Source organism: Colletotrichum spaethianum (genome assembly GCF_022836535.1).
Source record: "Colletotrichum spaethianum MAFF 239500 DNA, contig30, whole genome shotgun sequence".
In the NCBI taxonomy this organism is placed as follows: domain Eukaryota; kingdom Fungi; phylum Ascomycota; class Sordariomycetes; order Glomerellales; family Glomerellaceae; genus Colletotrichum; species Colletotrichum spaethianum.
The window spans coordinates 309981-330174 of record NW_026054800.1 but is presented as its reverse complement, the minus strand read 5'-3'; the positions used below and the strand labels follow the sequence as shown (position 1 = coordinate 330174).

Sequence of the window (20194 nt, the reverse complement as noted above, 5' to 3'; positions counted from 1 at the left end):
TTATCCCCTCCAAGACAGACCAATTCAGTTCGACTCAAAGCCTTCCCTCGCACTCAGTCTCACAAACACCAAACAAACGACACCTTCCTCTCTACCTAGCCAACCTCACCTTCCCGCCAACCATCATAATGACTGTCGACAAGGCTTCCACCTGCTGCGGCAAGAGCGCCGAGTGCGTCTGTGGTATGTACTCCTTGCCTACTTCACCCTTCGTCTCCAACCTCGAGAACCTTTCCTCTATGCGTCAACAGCAGCTCGTCCTTCTTCTGGGAGATATCTACACCCACTTTCGCTCGCAACACAACTATCAGAATAATTACAAGCTGACTGACCTCTCCTCTCGTTCAGCCCAGCAAGCCAAGTGCTCCTGTGGCCAGCAGTCCGCCCTTCACTGCACCTGCAGCAAGGCCTCCACAGAGAACTCCGTCGCCGGCCCGCGTTGCTCGTGCCGAGCTCGCCCGGCTGGTGAGTGCACTTGCGACCGCGCTTCTACCGAGAACACCAAGCCCGCCGGTGAAACCTGCGCTTGCGGCGTCCGCCCAGCCAGTACGCTCCCCTTTCTCCCGAAATGTTCTCGGATTTTGTACTGACGCTTCCCAGACGCCTGTACTTGTGATAAGGCCTCCGATGGATCTTTCAACCCGAGCGAGCACGAGACCGACTTCACGACCCGCCGATGAGTTAGGCAATTACACTTTAGCGGGTTTTGTACAACCTTTCAAGGATTTGGCGTTTGGTATCCGGGGTTATTTCAAGCATCCGGCGGAAGGGGTTTCGGCGTTTACGGATCATCATGATATGGCCTCGTCCGAGGTGGGAGTTTCTGGCTGGTAGGAACGGCATGAACTCGTCAAAAATTTCACAATATTCTCCAACTCACTCCAGTGGTATGAGATATCGCTCTTCTTTGATTTAACGAACATCTGCGACTCCGTGGGAACCGTATTCGGCTCGCTGTACGGCTTTGTTTGCAGCTTTCTCTGGTATGCGCTCATTGTGCTCGTTGGCCACACCGCAATCGTACTTGCTCTCAAGTGGTATGCCGCTTTTCCTGCATCACTTCCCTGCCTCCCGTGGCACAAACCGAGATGGGACATTCTCTGGTGGATGACCAAACGGAGCGGCTGGTCATTGCTATACTTGTGGATGTTCCTGTTGGCCAACTTGACCGGAATCAGGGATGAGCGCATTATTGCATGGATTCTGAAGCAGTACGAGGAGAAAACTTTTCAGGAAGGCATCAAGGTCGTCGTCGAAGAGTTACAACCCGAAGTGCCCAAGCAGTCAACCGTGGATGCTACCGAAGCCGCAGCAGTCGATTCAAGCGAGACAAATGACACAAGACACAACAACAAGAAGAAAGGCAAGAACAAGGGTCCAGGAAAAAACAAGGGCAGCAGGCGCGTGCACCTCACAACGTAGGGACGCAGAAGCCAAGGGTCCAAAAGCGTTAATTGGGGCTGCGACAGCGACTGGAGACGCAATCAAGCCTCAAAGTGATTTTGGCAGCGGTACATGGATACCAGATAGCATTAGCAATACGCGTCCTGTATATTGGCTAGCGATGATGATAGATCAGAAACGGCAATCAGTGGACACAAGCCATCACGTCTACGGCTAATGCTTGAACTCTGCATAGATCCAGGCGAGATGTTCGTAGAGTACGTACAGTAAAGGGGCGGTCAACGCTGCTCTACACACACGCCCCATTGGTATCAGCCCTCCGAGACCCGCGAGGGAGGCCGCGGATATTCGTGGCAGTCATAAGTCTTGTGTCATGGCTTTCCCAACGAGCTTGCAGGCACAAACGCGTCCCTTTCACAACAATGACACCTCCACGTATAAAAGCAGCTACTGTCGGGCCTATTCAGTAACACTAAGTCACAAAGACTGGTGCACACGGACAAGGGCATCCCAAATGGCATCCGGCACAATCTCAAGCAAATTGAAGAGAAATGAGAGCGGGCTCGTCGTGGCGTGGAGATTCTGGGGGCATCGGCAGACGACGCGAGATTTCCCCGTCTCACCGGAAGGCGCTGGGCCCACTCCGACTTTTTTTTTCGACGGATTTTTTTCTTGTCTTTCCTTCGTTGTCATGTTTTCTGCCGCGAAGAAAAGGTAGCTGCGACCGGGCGGTCAAGAGCTCCTCCAAGGGACGTAGCTTCTCGTCTCAACGCAATTGGTCCCAGGAACTGGAGCTCGGGCCACCCTGGCGCGAGGGACCATGAACGGCCCAGAAGGGACCCACGTAGGTTCCCACCCGATCGCACTAAGAGGCGAGCTCGCTCGGCCACCAAAGAAACAGCAGTCCGGTGCTGCAGCGCGGCCCAGCGTACCTAGCCCGCGCTGAGAGCCACAAAGCGCCACCCCTGCTTGGTCAGAATTCCACAGCCCAAGAAAATAAAGCTGCACCTGCCGGTCGCGTCACTTCCGCCCACGTCCGTCCTCGAAACAATTTCTTTCTCTCCCCCAAAAACAAGAACGCCAACTCATTCGGACTCTATTGTTTCCAATTCCATCATCCCAATTGCCTCTGATCACGTCTTGACAGCGCGCTTTTGCAATTGCCATTACTGAAATCTTCCCTCACCCAGCCCCTTCCCTCTCTCTCTTACACGCGCGTCGTTTCGCCAAGCCCCTACATCATCGCATCATCACAATCACCTGACGACCATGCCTCCCAAGGCCGCGACCAAGAAGGCTGCTGCGCCTAAAGCCAGCGCGCCCAAGAAGGCCGCGACTACCGCTGCTGCGACGAAGAAGGCCGCTGAGGCAACCAAGAAGACCGCCGCAAAGCCCGTCGCGAAAAAGGACACAACCACCAACGGCGCGACAGCCGCCTCCAAGAAGCGCAAGCTCGCGGAAGAGGAGGAAGTGGACGAGTCTGCCGACGAGGCCGCCGAGGAGGCTGAGAAGCCCGCGGCTAAGAAGACGGCCAAGAAGGATGCCGAGCCGGTGGCGAAGAAGACAAAGCCTGTCACTGCTGCCGCGAAGAAGAAGGCCGCTGCCGCTGAAGAGACCGAGGATGAGTCCAAAGCCAAGAAGCCTGTGAAGAAGGTCGCCGCAAAGAAGGCCGAGCCCAAGAAGACTGCTGCCGCCAAGAAGGCCGATACAAAGGCCGCTGCCGCAAGCAAGAAGCGCAAGTCTAGCGAAGAGACCGAGGACGAGAAGCCCAAGGCGAAGAAGTCCAAGACCGATGATGCTGAGGTCGACAGCCAGGCCACTGAGTCCGCCAAGGCGACCGAATCTGCTGACGAGGAGCCCGAGGCTGACAAGCCTGCAAAGGCCACCAAGAAGACTGCCACTGCTGCTCCCAAGCCTCCTCCCGCCCATCCTCACAAGGTTGGCAAGAAGATCAACTCTGCCCCCACACAAGTCCTCGACGTCTACGTCTTCGGCGAGGGCTCTTCTGGCGAGCTCGGTCTCGGCAGCAAGAAGCTCGACGGCAAGAAGGTTGTCGACGTCAAGCGCCCCAGACTCAACCCCCACCTCTCCGCCAAGGACGTCGGTGTTGTTCAGATCGCCTGCGGTGGCATGCACGTCGCTGCGCTGACCAAGGACAACAAGATCCTGACATGGGGAGTCAACGACCAGGGCGCTCTCGGCCGCGACACCAACTGGGACGGTGGACTGCGCGATGCTGATGCCGAGGAGGAAGAGGACGATGATGATGATGACTCTGGCATCAACCCTCGCGAGAGCACCCCTACCGCTGTCGGTGCCGAGCACTTCGCCCCGGAGGCCAAGTTCACTCAGGTTGTGGCAAGTGATAGTGCCACCTTCGCCTTGACGGAGGACGGTAGAGTGTACGGATGGGGCACGTTCAGGGTAAGTTGGCCCTCGGTCGGATTTCAAAGTTCTGTCACTAACATACGTTCAGTCGAGCGACGGTATTCTCGGTTTCACCGACAAGATCCAGATCCAGAAGACCCCCGAGTACCTCCCCACTCTCAAGAACATCACCGCGCTTGCTGCCGGTTCCAACCACATCCTGGCCCTTGATGACAAGGGTGTTGTCGTTGCGTGGGGCTGCGGTCAGCAGAACCAGCTCGGACGTCGCATCATCGAGCGCAACAAGCTTTCGTCGCTTGTCCCCCAGAGCATGGGTATCCCCAAGGGTAAGGTTGACCGCATTGCCTGCGGATCCTACCACAGCTTTGCCTTGGCCAAGGACGGCCGCGTTTGGGCCTGGGGTCTCAACAACTTTGCCGAGACCGGTATCGAGATGGGTGCTGGTGAGGACGACGCTGTTGTCCTGAGACCTACCCTCGTTGAGTCCCTTAAGGACTACAAGGTCAAGCAGATTGCTGGTGGAGAGCACCACTCCCTTGCCTGCACTGAAGATGGCAAGCTCTTGACATGGGGTCGTCTGGACGGCCACCAGGTCGGCATTCCTGTTGAGGAGCTCCCTGCGGACAGGGTCATTAAGGATGAGAGCAACAACCCTCGTATCCTCTCGAAGCCGACCGTTGTTGAGGGTAAGTGATTCTTGCTGTTTTGACTCTGATTTAGACTAACAACCCATGCTAGACATTGCCAAGTGCGTGTACGTCGCCGCCGGCGTCGACAACAACTTTGCCATCGACAACAAGGGCGAGGCTCACTCTTGGGGCTTCTCTGCCAACTACCAGACTGGCCAGGGCACGACCGAGGACATTGAGACCCCCACCACCATTGACAACACTGCTGTTCGCGGCAAGAAGCTCGTCTTCGCTGGCGCTGGTGGCCAGTACTCCATCCTGGGTGGTGCTGCCGACGTCCCCAAGGTCAACGGTTTCGCAGCTTTGGCAGCCAGCCAGCCGGCAACTGGTGGCTTCAGACCCGTCTTCTAAGAGGCTATTGTGAGCAAACACTTTGGTCTTAAGAGTGCGTCAAAAAGCTCCAAATGGAAGCAAGCGGGTATGAATGGTGGTTTTTACAAGTACACGCATGATGAATGAGCTGGAATTGAGACCACCAGAGAAATCGGGGGTGGGAGCACTTGGCATGGGAGGTCAAGTCAGCGCTACCATTTTCAGAGTTGCGAGAATTTTTGGGCTCATTTTCCGGCATGAGCGTTTTTCCTCTACGATACGACATATTCGTATGATGTTTTTTTGGGTTTGGGTTTCGGCTTGTTCAAGCGTCCGGAAAGCGGACTTATAGACGTTCTTTTCCTCGAGGATGAACAGCAGTGAAGCTCCGGCATGGCATGGACGTATGGGCGGATACGGGAGACGGCCTCGTGGGAAGTCAGACTTTTTTTTATGATACCACCTGGGGGGCTCTGGCTCATCGAGCCTCGCCCTGTCCTCTTGGTGTGTGTGCCCGGCGAGAGGTTTGTCATCAAACTGCGAGGCTCTTGGTTATCGAGACGTTGGTGGTCTCTTGTAATACTACGTTTGGCATCCGTGTCTTTTTTCCTGCACCTTCTCTCTTGCGCCCGTGTGCAAAACCTCGCATTTTCCTCTCTCTTAAACAGCATGGCATGGAAAAGGGAGGGCATTGGACTATCAAAGATTTATTCTGGCTTCGTCTGAACATGATTGGATATTGTACAGTGACGTGAAGCATCATCTTGGCCCCGGCCTCTCCTGGCCGCAGGCATGCGTCCCATCGTCGCCTCCCACCTAGTCTATCTTGACCCCTTTTGGACTCCTGACGTGTGTTCTTCCTCCTTTTCGACCCCAACCCTTGACATCGCCATCTAATGTTGGAGACTCCCTGTCCTGGCGTGCTGCTCTAGTCTGGCTCGGCCCATTGAACCAAAAAGGTACTGTTGTCTGTGCTGATATGATTTCCCCGCCTCTCCTGTGTCTTCTTCATCCCTTCAAGCCAGCCGCGGCCTTGGCCAGCGACCCGCCGCTTCCCCTAGAGCTGAAGATCCCCATGATGCCGAAACCGACGTAGAACAGCGCCAGCGGGTACGCCACGAGGCCGCGCATACCCCTCATCCGCCCGACGGCGCAGAACATGCCCGAGGCCGAGTAGGTGCACCATAGGATCGCCATGGTGGTCAGGACGATGCCTAGCGGGGTGTCCATGGGCATGACGATGCCGAAGAGGCTGGTCGCGACGAGCGGGAGCAGGCAGTATCCCAGCACGGAGCTGGAGCGCGCAAAGGTGAGGGTGGCGGAGAAGTGGCCCGTCCGGGAGGCGTGGTCGTGGTCGTCGGGGGCGCCGGGGTATCCTCCGCCGACGCCAACGGGACCGCCATACTGGGGCGCGCCTTGGTGCGACGAGGCCGAGGGGTGGGCGTCGGTCGGGGTCATGAGGGAGAGGATTATGTGCAGCGAGGTGCTGCCGAGGAGGGCGAGGCCGTAGATGTAGCCGAAGTGGACCTTGCCGGCGAAGAGGAGGAAGGTGCCGTAGAGGAGGAAAGAGAGAAGGGGACCGGCGAGGTCGCTGTCGTCCATTAGGTGTTGGTCGATGCGGCGGAAGGGGTTGAGGACTGCAAGGGTCTAGAGGATTGTTAGTTGTCCGTCACTCGAAACCTTTGGGGGAACGTTCGCGGGGGCTGGCGTAGCCACTGCCACGAGAGAGAGAGAGAGAGAGGGGGGGGGGGGGGGGGGGGGGGGGGGGGGGGGGGGGGAAGCCATCTCACCTTTGCTTGGATATGGCCAAAGTTGACGCCCAGCTCCTCAAGCAAGGGCGGCTCGCCGTCGTAGCCCTCGGTCGAGAAGGCGGCCAGCCACCCCGTGCGCAGGCCGCCCTGCTCACCCATGCGCCCCGAGACGCCGGGCGGCGCGCCAAAGGCCGCCGCAGCGCTGCCGCCGAACTGGCCTGCGGAGGGCTGTCCTCCGTAGCCGTACGAGGCCTGTTGTGGGGTTGCGTGGCCTGAGACGGCGTCGGCGGGGGAGTAGGAGGAGGGGTAGAATTGAAGGTTCTGGGCGCCTGTTCCGGGGCCGGGGCCGTAGGATTGTTGGGGGTAGTAGTTTGACATGGTCGCGGTTGTGCGTGGTGCGTGAGGTTCCGGAGTCTGGGTGTTGGTGTGACTTGAGGCTGTTCAACCCCTGTCTTGGACTGTCGCCGTTTGGGGGGAGCCTGTGAGGGGATCGATGGTTGTCGGTGTCGCTATGAATCGATTGCGATGGAGTTTCTGGAGAGAATGAAACGTCGTCGCGGATGGTGGGCTCGGGAGCCGTATAGCGCCGGAAGGGGTTGCGAGGCGGCGCGTGGTTGGCGTGGGAGAGGACAGGTTGTACCCGAGCTTGCGATGTTGGAGATGTAGCTTCTTTCGAGGTTCACCACGTCAGTCAGGGCAGGAGCTGCGGAGTGGGTCCTGAAGATATCTTATAGCCTGACTTCCCAGGCATCAGTCCGGAGCTTGTCAGGCATAAGCTCCTGGTGGGTATCTTATCGATACGGCATATCGATACCATCAGTCAGTATCTTATCGATCGGACACTCACTGACATCCATCTACCTACCTATTCCAGTCACCACATCCTTGCACGGCATTTCCAGTTTCCCCATCTTGACGGACATGCTACCTTATGCACCCAGCAACCATGAGATGAACCGCTCAAGAGCAGAGCAACAAACCTGGCAGTTGAGCTCATGGGTTGGTCCTCGTCTATGAAGACTCGACATCACGCAATTCCCCCCCAACTTCCGCCACTTTTAGAGGCCGGCCTTGAGGACAGGAATCCATATCACGGCATGTTGCCCCTCTTGCATCTAGCGTCAAACGAAGCGCAAATTTCTGCCCACCGGCTTGCTCAAAGAGGCAAGTACTCGCTCCAGAGGGGACTGGCGCTCGTCTAGGCCAGTCCGCAGATCAAATTCCCCGGTGTCTGCAGCAATTTGCTGCTTCCTGAATCCCGACTTTCGTTTGGAACGCTGGAGAAATTCCCCTATCAGCCCATGGCACCGGTACATGGCCACGAGGAAACTCCGCCAAGCCTGACGGCAGTGGACCGTCATCTCCACTCGCCCATGCAAATCACGCAGAGTCTGAACAAACATCGCCGGAGTCGAGGCTCGGACATGGTTGTCAAGTGAGTCTTGTAATGCGCACCTCGTTTCGCCACGCTTCACCCTGTCGATAAAATAGGAGTCTCGCTTTCGGGTGTGGTTGAGTCGAAAAGCCGACCATCGTGTGTTCACCCCAGTGCACACTGAATCGTATGCTTGCCTATATTGATTTAAAGCCCTAGTCAACGTTCCATTGAGTCCGTGTCCGGATGCTGTCCGCGCAGATGGTGGACTGAGATTCTCCGGCGAGGATCTCCGAGAAGGGCACCACGGACTGTTCCGTGAGGTACAATATCCCCGCTGTGATTATGCCAAGCGTGTGCAAGATATTGCGTTCTTTGGCGGCTCTACGACATCAACTTCAGAGCCCAGGGGGTCCCTCTTGTTAACTGGTCCTTGGAATCTCTGGATTGCCGGGATTTCTATTCCAACAGAAAAGGTTAATGGATCCCACCTCGTGGCCAAGCCTCCATCAATGAGATGCCCTACGGCTGTGGAGATTGTTTTCCACCAACGGGAGGACGGTTTGTCTTCAACCCCAATTAGCAAGGGGGTTGCTGGTGGTGTCAGATAGAATACGGCGGCCCTGGATGGCAGCTGTTTACTAGACTATGACAATATACAATCTAATTTGCGTGGATGGACCGCATCCAGCAACGTAGTCTAGGCCAAGGAGGCAGCTGTCATCGACGAGGGCTCCCTGTTGACGATGCGAAGCTTTGTATTTAAGCTTGATGACAGCCGGCTAAACGGCAGACTGCTGATCCTTCTCGAACCAGTCATTTGACAGCTGCAGCCTTTCATTCATCTGTTTACCTTGTTTCTATTGGTATTGCCTCTTTTAACAGCAATCATGGGTCTCTACAAGTTCCTCCTCGCCATCCTCCCGGTCGTCCTCGCCGCTGACCTCTACGTCGCACCCACGGGTTCTGACAGTGCTGCCGGCACTCTCGCTGCCCCCCTCAAGTCGATCCAGATTGCCGTCGACAAGGCCGTTGCTGGTGACACCATCTACCTGCGCGCCGGTACCTACTCGCCTACAACCAACATCAAGATTACCAAGAGCGGTACCGCCGCAAAGCCCTACACCCTGACGGCATATAACAACGAGGCGGTCATTATCGACGGCGAGGCTCTGCCAGGAACCCCTGCCGCCCTCGGTGCCTCTCTTGATAATGCCGACCGTGGCGTTCTTCACATTGAGAAGGTATGTCAAGACTTGCAGCCTTCACCATGAAAGAAGCTTCCACTAACAGCTCTCCTCAAAAGGCCAACTACTGGAAGTTCTACAAGCTCACCATCATCAACGGTCCCTATGGCGTCTACCTCCGCGATGGCTCCAACAACTACTTTGAACGCATCGTCACCCACGACAACTACGAGACGGGCTTCCAGATGCAGGGCTCCCTGAACAACAACCAGGTTGTCTATCTAGACTCGTACCGCAACCGCGACCCCCGCAAGAACGGTGAGAGTGCCGACGGCTTCGCCTGCAAGGAGGGCTCCGGCACGGGCAACATCCTCAAGGGCGCCCGTCTCTGGGAGAACGTCGATGACGGTCTTGATCTTTGGTAAGTACTTTTTTCTTTCTCCTGCGCTGATGCCTTTTCCCTACACAATGATGAGTAAAAGCTGCCCTGTGTCGGGTGTGGCATTGTTGCCCCTTTCACCACCCAAATCGTCATCAATGCTATTACTATGCCAATCCCAACTAACAACACAACAGGGCGTTCAAATCGCCAGTCACCATCATTGACACCATCTCTTGGGGTAACGGCGTGAATCGATGGGGCTTCAGCGACTTCCAAGGGGATGGAAACGGGTTCAAGTTGGGCGGCGGTGATGCTGCAAACACTGCCGCGGCCAACCACGTCATCACCAACTCCATCGCCTTCAACAACGTCGCCAAGGGCTTCACGGACAACAAGCAGCCCGGTAACTTCCAGTTCACGCGCAACACGGCGTGGAACAACGGCGGCGTTGGCTTCCAGACCGTCACGACCAAGTCGACGCTGAAGAGCAACATCGCGGCGTCCAACTCCAAGACGACGGCCAAGTCGGGCCAGACGTCACTCGTCAGCGGTACCAGCAGCAGCGGCAACTCGTGGGACGGAAGCACCACCTGGTCCGACTCGAGCTTCAAGAGCGTCGACGTCAGTCTCGTCAAGGGCGCGCGCCAGGCCAATGGCAAGATCGCCGCGAGCAACTTTTTGATTCCCACCTCTGGCGAGGCCATTGGCGCCACCACCACCTGGTCTTAGAAATCTCTAGGGCTTCATCGTCATTGATACATATTAAATACTCCCGTACATAGTTCCCCTGTATATATTTAGCTAGACCGCAATAGAGCGAGGCACATAAATCCAACCAGTACATAGACTGTTGATGATTGCTGGTGATACGAGTCTGTGTGACTTCTGTACTTGAATCTCAGGTGGCTTCACTAGTGCATCAATTATATGGCTGCTTCGTCAAATAACCCAGATAGACCAACTGGCAACATGAGCGGATGCCCGTTTTTGCACGTGAGGATAAAGTGAGTATCGAGAACCCATCGATCTGGGGCAGCGTCCGGCTCAACCGCAACGAGCATCTACCACCTGCGTTATGCATGTACATATAGCGGAATTGAGGTAAGAATAGACTACAAACACTTGCTTAAGCCCTGTCAAAAGCGTTAGAAAAGCACAGGCTGCGGAAATTTCCAGTGATAGACTCAAACTCAAAATCTAGACCCATGCTTGTTGCTTGTTGACAAGGGGAATCCATCGGAAATGAGTTGGGATAGCGTTTCTTGCCTACCGGACTGGCAGCTGTTCACAGCTGTAGGACTGCTGTGTTTTCCATGTGAAGTGGCGTGCACCTGGAATGCCCGAAAAAAAGTTCTCGGCGCACGGCCAAACTCGCCCCTCCGATGACAGCCACTGGACAAGCTCGGAATTTCTCGTCGGCAAATTACCTGTCGTGAGTTGGATTTTTCTGGATTGCGAGTCAACTCAGCGCCCATCCGGTCCTCCGCAACAAGCCAGCTCTCAACGCGCGACATCGCATCCCGGTTCCCCTAGACCGCGCGATAAACGAAGCTTCGTTTATATACCCCATCTGTACCAGTAGTCCTTTCCGTAGGCAGCGTTCTAATACCCGCAAACATGGTGAGTCCACTAGCTTTGCCCCCCTTGCGATGCGATGCGATGCGCCGTCCGAAGCTCTCCGCCACCTGTCGCCGTCACTGAAGCTTCTCAACTGACACGTCTTCATCACAGGCCTACCGCCTCATCACCCAGGTCGTTTTCGTCGGCACCCGCATCGTCGGTCGCTCCTTCGCCGCCGCCTACAAGCAGGCCCAGGCCTCGTCCGAATACGCGCGCGCGCAGGCCAAGAACGGCAACGCGGGCGCCGGCACCAAGGGCAACCTGTCGTCAGGCATGACGCTCGACGAGGCGTGCAAGATCCTCGACGTCGAGACGCCCAAGGACGGATCCAAGAGCGCGGGCAACGTCATGGAGCGCTTCAAGAAGCTGTTTGACGCCAACGACCCCAAGAAGGGTGGCAGCTTCTACCTGCAGAGCAAGGTTCTGCGCGCAAGGGAGAGGTTGGAGAAGGAGATTGGGCCGCTGGTCGAAAAGGAGGAGGTCGAGTCTGAGGTGAAGGAGGGATTCAAGCCCAAGATTTACAAGGACCGGTGAACGGTTGCACCACGGTGCCGGACGACAGACGACGGACGACGGACGAACGTAACCGACTGATCAATCAAAGTACGGACTGACGCGACGAGATGGGTGGAAAGAAGCAAGGCCAGAGAGTGGTATTCTGCTGACGCGGAGTCCGCTCGAGAGAGTGGTGGCCTTGGGTAAAACAACTGTATTGGAACAAACTTCACTCGACTCCGCATGGCATGGCGTTTCTGGGGACGGAAATCTTTTTTTCACGGCGCGGCACCGCCAGCATTGGCATGGTTAGACGATATAAAAGGTGTGGTGCTTGCGCGGAAATGTGTTAATACTGTACTATAAGACACGGGAAAGAGGTTGGCGAGGAGTTGGACCAGAGAGATGGAAAGAGAGGTCAGCCTAGAGAATGCAGGCCTTGTGTACTACTCAAGAATGAAGTTGTTAAACTGCTGATGGCCAGACTGGAGGCGGTTGACTTGGCATCCAGATGACCGACATTCTACCTGGTTTCTGGATGTGTCCACGTGATTAATACCCGATCATAATCTTGTCTTCCGGGAAAGGTTCCTCGAGAGCTATGTGGCCTGGTTCCTCTGTGCCCTATCGACACGCCAGCGCAAATGTTGGAATGCTAAAACATCAGGTCCAATGTCACTTCATGTCTCCGATCCTCGGCGAATTCAATCAACTCCTCCGCCTCACTCAAGTTGAGTGAGCGTCCACTAAAATGTAAAAAAAGAGAACCAATCGTCACAATTAATCCCGAATTTGCCCAGAGGCGGATTCGAACCGCCGTCAACACGGATCGCTGTATAGAAGAACCACAACGTATCATCCTAACCAACTAGACGATCTGGGCGAATTGCTGCTGCTTTCCTTGGTGGGGAGAGGAGCTGTTGGAAAATCTGGCGGCGAATGGGTCCAAGTTGTGTTGCGGGTGAGGGCTAAAGCCGCAGTGGAGTAGGCGTGCGTGGGCTTGCATGAAAGCCTCTCGTAACAGCCCGGAAGTGGGCAGATATTTGGAAAGTGTGAGGTTTTCATAGGACATTAAAAAACCCTTTGAGAGTTTCTTAGGCTGAATTGCTTTTCATGGGACTTGCATGCGATAGTCGTCGGGTCCCAATGTTTAGCCTCGTGAGTTTCGAACTGACCAACTCGATCCTTGGAGGGGTCTCCAAGAGTGTGCAAACAGCTACTTTCCAGTCTAATATTGTACTTGCCTTGGAGAACTCGTTTTTGGAACCCTGTGTGCTATCGGCTGGCTGCTTAGACATACGAGGACTTTCAAAAACCATGGAATTCACGCAAACGTCGCTGCGAGCTACTGATTCATGTATCCAGCAAACCGGTGGTCAGACGGGATCATGGCCTATGCCGATGAGATGAGCCTACAGCGAAACGTATGCTTATAAAACGCTGGACCATACTCCCGGTAGTTCTTGTCCTCTTGTCGGGCGCTTAGCAGTTGGCCCAGCGGACCAGAATAAGACAATCGTCCAAAACTACCTTGTAAGTAAGCAAGATCTCCTTAGTACGTTGTGGAGCAACATAGGGTAATTCAATGTGTAACATGACCGCAGGGTCTTCTTTATGCATTTGGGGTTGTTGCCAGTATAATGCAGCGGTGCATCAAACATGATGCAGATGCCGTATAATCCTCAGATCAACACGACATTTAGCAGCTCTCTCCAATTGTGCAGAGGATTCGCATGGGCTATCGAGAAATCCGACAACCCTTAGTAGAGCCTTGACTGGTGAGTCGTAATACTAGTATACGAATGCGAGATACGAGCGGAATACTTCGTTTTTAGAGTTTGCTTGTTGTTGAATCTGCCTTGTCTTGGCATGCTCGTTGTTCTATTGAGTGGTGTTATAAATGGGCGACAAATCGGATAAGGAACCAAGTTGTCTGGAGCCAAAGCCTGATTTGGAAGTTGGCATTATCAGGCCCAGCTGCCAGTTCTTCGAATGGTACGTTTCTTTTCATAATATGACAATCTGAACGGTAACCTCTAGGGAAAGTCTCCAACAGCTGTAAGAGATGTCATGCAAGGTTTGCAGGTTTGTAAAGAAGCTGCTGAATGAATTACTAGTACATGGCAAACTCAATAGGCTCTGACTGTAGTCTGTCTAGCTGAGAGAAAACAAGAGCAACATCTTTGAAAGAAGGAACTATGGTTGGTACTTCATAGCATGTTGACGACAGAGAATCAAAGTTTTCCAGCGTGTTACACGCCTTATTAAAGAGTGCAATCAAGTCCTTGTGTCCTCCGTGTTAATCAGCTGGTATCTAATAATGAGATCATTTACCCTGACCTTGATGGTGTGCGCCTGTGCCGACATCTGTCGTATAGACTCAAAGATATGTTTCTTGATTCCGTATATTAACAAAGCTAGGATAGCGCCGAGAACTACGCAATTCACTCATTTTCACATTTCGTTATTGGTGTTGCGGTGAACAAGCCCAAGTGCACAGTCAAGGCTAGGGTGCATGACGAGAGGTTGACGAAAACGGAGAAGTGGGATGAAATCGGTGATAAGACGTCACCACCCACCCCACCTCCGACAAATCTATCACGTGCACTTCGGCTTATCGATAGTGGTAGGGTGCGCGGGAATTCTCGTCCTTGACGTCGACCGCCCAAATTTTAATTCAGTCGCTTGAGCTTCTCAACGCGTCAACACCAGGATCCACAGCACAACGCGCCGACCATGAGTTCATACAGACCCTCATATCCGCCTCGCCGAGGCAATGGCGGCCACAACAATGCGCGCGACAACCGTAACCATGGTCGCTACGATTCGCGCTCATCGCATCACCCACCGCCACCTGGAGCGGGAGACACCTGGCGCAATCCATGGCCCGAGGACCGTGAGTACCGACGCCATTCTAGCCGATCGCGATCCCCTCCGCGGCATCTCGACCATTATGATTCTTACAGAGGAGCCGATGCAGGCCGTAGATCCGGAGCCTTCGATGGTTACAGACCCGATACCCGACCGCCCCAAGGCGACTTCACTTTTCGGATGGATAAGCCCTCCGGTGTAGGCGAGGCCGCCTCGGGAGATTCCTACCGCCCTTATCAGGGCAACGATCGACGGAGAGCTGGACGCGCTCGTGGAGGACCCTACCGTGGTCGTGGTCGAGGCGCATACCAAAAGATCATCCCGGCCGAGCGCGAGCTTTTGCGCGCCCGACGTGATGGAGTCGACGAGAACCTGGTCGCCGAGGGCGATGGTGGCATAGTCTACAGAGACATTGACGAGCTATCAGATGACGAAGAGGCCGAGATGGATATTTCTGACAACTCGGACGATGAGTCGGGAGAGCCTTCCAGCAAGCGCGCGCGCCGTTCTGGCAACGACGAATCGGGCAACAGCGTCCCCAAGTGGTCCAATCCAGATCCATACACAGCCTTACCCCCACCCGACGCTGCTGAGCGCAAGAAGAAGGATATGGTCAAGATGATCCGGAAGGCGCGAGTGGATGAGACTGCTGCCGACAAACTTGCCGCCAGCACTGAGGCAGAGGAGTTCATATCCTTCGACCTTGATGAACCTGGCGACCACGACGACGCCGAAGAGGAAGAAATCATCCTCCCTCCTTCCGAGTCACCCTCTCCTCCCCCTCCGCCGCCTCCGGGCCCTGCACCCCCTGTGCAGCCCTCTTCGAACTCTGCCAGAGAGCCTCCCTCTGGACCCCGGGCAGATCGCGACAACCGACCTGCCACCAACGGATCGGCTGTTTCAACAGCCCCATCTACGCCCGCGAACAACAAGCCATCGAGCCTGCCTCCCAAGCCTCTTATGGCCGACGACGCCTTGGGCTCACGGAAGCGCACTGCCGACGACCACATTAAGCCTCCTACATATGGTCCTCTGAAGAAGGTTAATAAGATGCCAGTTGGCGGCGCCATCTTGCCAGACTGGCAAGTCATCAAGGACGAGGATCCCACACCCTGGGTCCAGACCGATCATTCCAAGACTTCTGATTTGAGTGTTTGGTGAGTGAGAAAGTCTTTTCGCGGGATGCAACGTCTAATTTCCTGCAGGCTCCATAAGGAAATCGTCGACTTTTACGAGGTCGTTCGACCCCGCGACTTTGAGCATGAGATGCGAACCCAGCTCGTGGAGCGACTCCGCAGATCTCTTAGAACTAGTCAATTCTATAGAGACTGTGACGTCCGCCCCTTTGGCTCCTACATGTCGGGTCTGTATCTCCCTACAGCTGACATGGACTTGGTTGTCTGTGCGCAGAGCTGGCTCAACGGTGCTCATTCCAACTTCTTCGGTATCAAGGCGTTGAGAAACTTTGGCAAGTTTCTCTCCCAAAAGAAGGTCACCCAATACAACAGCATGGAGTTCATCGCTAGTGCCAAGGTACCCCTCGTCAAGTACATTGATAACATCACTGGACTCAGAGTTGATATCTCCTTCGACCGCCTCGACGGGCCGCAAGCTGTCAAGACTTTTGCGGAGTGGAAGGAGCAGTACCCTGCTATGCCTATTCTCGTCACCATGATCAAGCACTTCCTCGCCATGCGCGGGCTGAACGAGCCTGTCAATGGAGGCATTGGCAGCTTCACTGTCACCTGCATGGTCGTCAGCATGCTGCAGCTCATGCCTCAGGTCCAGAGCCGCAACCTCATTCCCGAGCACCACCTTGGTGAGATGCTCATGGAGTTCTTCGACCTTTACGGAAACAGGTTCGACTATGTGAACACAGCAATCCGCATGAACCCTCCAGGCTACATGCACAAGGTACGTCTCGTTTGTCCAAGTCGTCACTGGCTCCACCTAACCAGTCTACAATGTAGGCTCGAGTCCGTGAAGTTGTTTACAAGAACACGGACCGCATCTCCGTCATTGACCCCAACAACCCTGCCAATGACATCTCCGGCGGCTCCAGCAACGCCGGCCGGATTTTGGAAGAGTTCAGCGTCGCGCACAAGATGCTGAAGAAGAGGATGAACGAGCTTGCTCAGCAGGGGTCCCGCGCCAAGAGATCTTCAAGCATCCTTGAGACCATCTACGCCGGTAACTACTCTTCGTTCCGTCTCCAGCGTGCGCATCTCCGCCAGTTGTATGACTCCAGATGATGAAATAGCACCAGTCTGTGCAAGATGGTCCGACACTCCCGTTCCAAGTATTGACACAGGAAGGATGGACTTGACATGATACGTCAGAAAGGAAACGAACTATCTCAGGGTACAGGAATCATTGCTTTCATTGCTTAGAAGGGGACAGCAAAAGCTCCAGCTTGGAGACGGAGTCAAGGAGAGGCGGCTATTTCTTTCACACGATACCCACCCCACCATTTCCCCGGGTCTTTGGACTCGGGATTGAGCCGTCGAGTCGAACTTGCGTATATTTCCAAGTTCCGTTTTTTCTTGTTTCTTTTTATTTTGTTTTATTCCTCTCTTCGAAACGAGTTGTATGATAAAAGCAGAGGTCTGGGGCGGCTACGAGGATTGACTCTACAGGCCCGGTTTCTTCCGCGTGCGTGTCTCGCCACACAGCCGCCCTTCTCTTTGCACCAGCTACCGCAGCGCCGGGCCCAGCCCTAGTGGGCGTCTGTCAATGAACATGGAACTTTTTCTCTACTACTTAGCGCGCTACGAGCTAACCGATGCAGTGCTACCGTTTCATCAGGAGCGGGATGCTGCTTGAGCATGAGCTGTGCCCGCCTTGGCCCTGACAGCCCGAGGCTTGTCTACCATTACGCTGATTATTCGCAGATATCACGCAGCTTCGCTTGGAGACTGCGCGCGATGAGGGAGGGTTCTGCGTCCCTGAGATACGGGACGCTTGGCCCTGGTACGAGGACTCGCACAAAAACAAAACTCACTTGAAGCCAGCGCTCTTCGGGGTGCTGGTGGCTTTTCTCACTGCAGGCTGTGCCTTGGGCACGGGTGCGGAGAGGAAACAACAGCATGCGAGAAGGCAAGACGGCAAGGTTGGGAGAGAGTCACGGTGGAGGCGACGGCGGCAGCTGCGTCACGAGCTTGACGGCAGTCTGACGACGGTTCCTTCAAGTATTAGCGCCAACGTGGGCCGTGAGACGTGTAGAGTCGGCTCACTTTTTCCTTGCCAGAGGGGCCCCGTTCAGCCTCGGATGCCACCCAAGTCGACCGAGCCGAGCTCTCTTCAAGCGAACCCTCCCGGCGGGACGGTTGGCGAGTTGATGAGCTCCCCATTGTGCTCAGACATGCCACGCCGTTCATCCTTGCACGCTCCTGCGCCTTCAGGCCCATGCAAGGTCGTGGGCTTCTGGAAGCTCTAGAGACCAGGAGTGATGTCATGAGTACTACTAGTTTGGGCGGCCTCCCGGGTTCTACTGATGCGCCAGACTATGACTCCATCTCTTTGCTTATTGTTCTGAGGTTGGCAAGTCACGCGGCTCTACTGAAGTCATATCTGCTTGAAGGGAACAGCGACAGACGGTGGAGAGAGCCGTCAGCAAGCGGACGGAGGATCTTCGTTTGAGAAGAGCGTTGATGACGTGGAAGTATGTGTAGACATCATCTGATGTCTTCTAAATCGGCCTGATTGTCAAGCTTACGGGCACCGGCAGGCTCTGCAAGAGCAACGCCGCATGGTGGACATACACCTTTGTTACCGAGATGCAAGTCTGGCATGGTCTGATCACGTAAAGTCTCTCTTGACCCTTACAGAGATCAGAACAGGGCGAGAAGGTCCGCTGCCTTGGGATGAGACGGTCGGTAGAACAGGCTGCGGCATGGCCTAGGGGAAGTGTGCACAATCTCAGCGCGATCGGGATCGCGATGCCAGCCTTGCCCTTCTTTTTCTTGCTGCTTCAGGTAGATAGCGGGAAACTTTCCTGCAGCACTGAGCCATGGCCAAGGAAAAAGAAGTGGTGCGTCGAGTTAAGCAGCTTGGCGCCTCGGCTCTGGCACTCTCCTCGGGTTAACGTTGCAGCGTTGGAATCCCGCCATACAGCTTTGGGGCCGATCCTTCTGAAGGATTCTGCGCTCAAGACACCAAATGACCTACGTAAAGGCGAAAAAGGGAGCCCTTCTTCGGGACGTCTGCGGCGTACCTCGGCTAGGAAGAGTTTTCGCTCGGTCTCGGGTTAGCGAGAGATGCCTGTTGTCGCAAGGTTTATCTCAAGTCTCTCGAAGGCGAAGGAAAATTTTTCTCTGATGAGTCTGCCAAGAATGACTTGGCAGAGAGACATGGTGAAATAAAGTCGAAATAATCAGGTTGAACTACGTCGACGGGCGATGCTTCTGAAGCGGTCCATTCAACATATCCGTAGTGGAGCGGCGGGCGAGGACCCCAGCGTCTATTCTGGGGCCCGCTAGGGGGACACACTCAAGCTTGACCCGAGTTGGCGCTAGCAATGCCTAAAGCACGCTACCTGTGGGACGGCAGGCTTTGCCTTAGGTAATCCGATCCAAATTCCAACGACGGCCAATGAATTTGTGATAAACCCGCAGTGGACTGAGAAGGATGGGAACCGAGTCAATCATGATATTGAAGGTATTGTGCCCGCTGCATCTCCCGAGTAGAGCTAAAAGGGCCTCTGTTTCCTCAGATGGCTTCAAATGGCTCGAGACAAAATGAATTTGTTGCTGGTTTGATGTCAACATTGGGATCGCTGGACTTTGCAGCCTAGAGACATCCAAGCCTGTAGGTAGGACTGAGTATGTGGACCAGGTTAGCTCGACTCGGAGAGGTGGTCCGAGAATTGGCCCGCCAAACAAGAACGGGACCGAGCTGGGAACCCGCAGCTCGGGAGGTATTCCCCCGCAAGAGCATGGGAGCATGTTCGTTTGCGAATAAGCATGACTTGAAGGAGGGTGGGCAGGTCCGCGACCAAACGACACATTTCATAACTCGTTGTAGGCGTGCATAAGAGCGATGGCTAGCCGTCGCCCGAGGCCAGGCTGCTTGGTCAAGCCAAGGGCGACTTGTGCATGGCCAGCCGTTGGCATGGCGCGCGGCCGTCTTCTCGGCGGATTTGCGACGAAAGGCAAGCTTGGGACTCGATCTTAGCAAGGACGTAGGGGTCGGTTCCAGGCAAGGGGAGGCTTTCGATTTGATGACAGCAAGGCGGAGACGTGGCGTGCAGAGGGAGGAAGGGTGGTATGCAGCAGATACGGCACAAGGCAGGCAACGGCGGCGGCAGCTAGGCGGCATTAAACATTGCCGATGCCGTTTTGGTTGGTGGCTGCTGAGGTAGCCTCTGCAAGTGCTGTGAATGGAATGCAAGATGAGGCGGGTGGCTTGAGAGCAACGAGCCGGCGACGAATGGGATGGTTTCGATGTCGCTTGGCCCGCGACTTGGATGGATGCAGTGCCCCAATCCGTGAGCCAACCTGGTCGTATGGTGTAGTATTGGGTGAGGGGGCGAAATGGGTGTGCGAATGCCAGGTGAATGGAGGAGGTCAGAAGAGAGTGTGAGACGACTGACAGTCACAGAGGAGAGGTCGGGGAGGAAGGAGCCTTGGACCGAAATTGGAGATGGCCCGGGGTTTCTAGAAGTGGAGCATCGAACATGCCAGACAGGGAGAAGGATCGATTTTGGAGAGCTCTTTCCTTTC

The 20194-nt window shown here is 55.1% G+C and overlaps 7 protein-coding genes and 1 non-coding gene across 8 annotated transcripts; 6 read left to right on the top strand and 2 right to left on the bottom strand.

The window, feature by feature from the left end:
• Positions 1–128: 128 nt before the first annotated feature.
• On the top strand, positions 129–680 carry ColSpa_09755 (uncharacterized protein; the record flags this gene model as incomplete). The annotated part of the gene is made up of 2 exons (XM_049275967.1): positions 129–546; positions 601–680. The coding sequence occupies 2 exons, from the start codon at positions 129–131 to the stop codon at positions 678–680; spliced, it is 498 nt and encodes a 165-aa protein (XP_049131924.1).
• A 466-nt stretch (positions 681–1146) lies between these two features.
• Positions 1147–1422, top strand: ColSpa_09754 (uncharacterized protein; the record flags this gene model as incomplete). The annotated part of the gene is made up of 1 exon (XM_049275966.1): positions 1147–1422. One exon carries the CDS (start codon positions 1147–1149, stop codon positions 1420–1422), a length of 276 nt encoding a protein of 91 aa, XP_049131923.1.
• A 1251-nt stretch (positions 1423–2673) lies between these two features.
• On the top strand, positions 2674–4832 carry ColSpa_09753 (protein pim1; the record flags this gene model as incomplete). The annotated part of the gene is made up of 3 exons (XM_049275965.1): positions 2674–3828; positions 3881–4478; positions 4531–4832. The coding sequence occupies 3 exons, from the start codon at positions 2674–2676 to the stop codon at positions 4830–4832; spliced, it is 2055 nt and encodes a 684-aa protein (XP_049131922.1).
• Positions 4833–5801: 969 nt separating this feature from the next.
• On the bottom strand, positions 5802–6922 carry ColSpa_09752 (protein transport protein yip1; the record flags this gene model as incomplete). The annotated part of the gene is made up of 2 exons (XM_049275964.1): positions 5802–6440; positions 6584–6922. 2 exons carry the CDS (start codon positions 6920–6922, stop codon positions 5802–5804), a joined length of 978 nt encoding a protein of 325 aa, XP_049131921.1.
• Positions 6923–8809: 1887 nt separating this feature from the next.
• ColSpa_09751 (pectate lyase L) lies at positions 8810–10217 on the top strand (the record flags this gene model as incomplete). The annotated part of the gene is made up of 3 exons (XM_049275963.1): positions 8810–9163; positions 9226–9527; positions 9683–10217. The coding sequence occupies 3 exons, from the start codon at positions 8810–8812 to the stop codon at positions 10215–10217; spliced, it is 1191 nt and encodes a 396-aa protein (XP_049131920.1).
• A 607-nt stretch (positions 10218–10824) lies between these two features.
• On the top strand, positions 10825–11642 carry ColSpa_09750 (mitochondrial import inner membrane translocase subunit tim16; the record flags this gene model as incomplete). The annotated part of the gene is made up of 2 exons (XM_049275962.1): positions 10825–10920; positions 11220–11642. 2 exons carry the CDS (start codon positions 10825–10827, stop codon positions 11640–11642), a joined length of 519 nt encoding a protein of 172 aa, XP_049131919.1.
• A 754-nt stretch (positions 11643–12396) lies between these two features.
• On the bottom strand, positions 12397–12486 carry ColSpa_tRNA_259. Its single transcript is given in 2 exon segments — positions 12397–12431; positions 12449–12486. It is a non-coding gene; the product is annotated as a tRNA-His (tRNA).
• Positions 12487–14415: 1929 nt separating this feature from the next.
• On the top strand, positions 14416–16726 carry ColSpa_09749 (poly(A) RNA polymerase protein 2; the record flags this gene model as incomplete). Its single annotated transcript, XM_049275961.1, has 4 exons — positions 14416–14670; positions 14715–15631; positions 15680–16388; positions 16445–16726. The coding sequence occupies 4 exons, from the start codon at positions 14416–14418 to the stop codon at positions 16724–16726; spliced, it is 2163 nt and encodes a 720-aa protein (XP_049131918.1).
• Positions 16727–20194: the final 3468 nt, after the last annotated feature.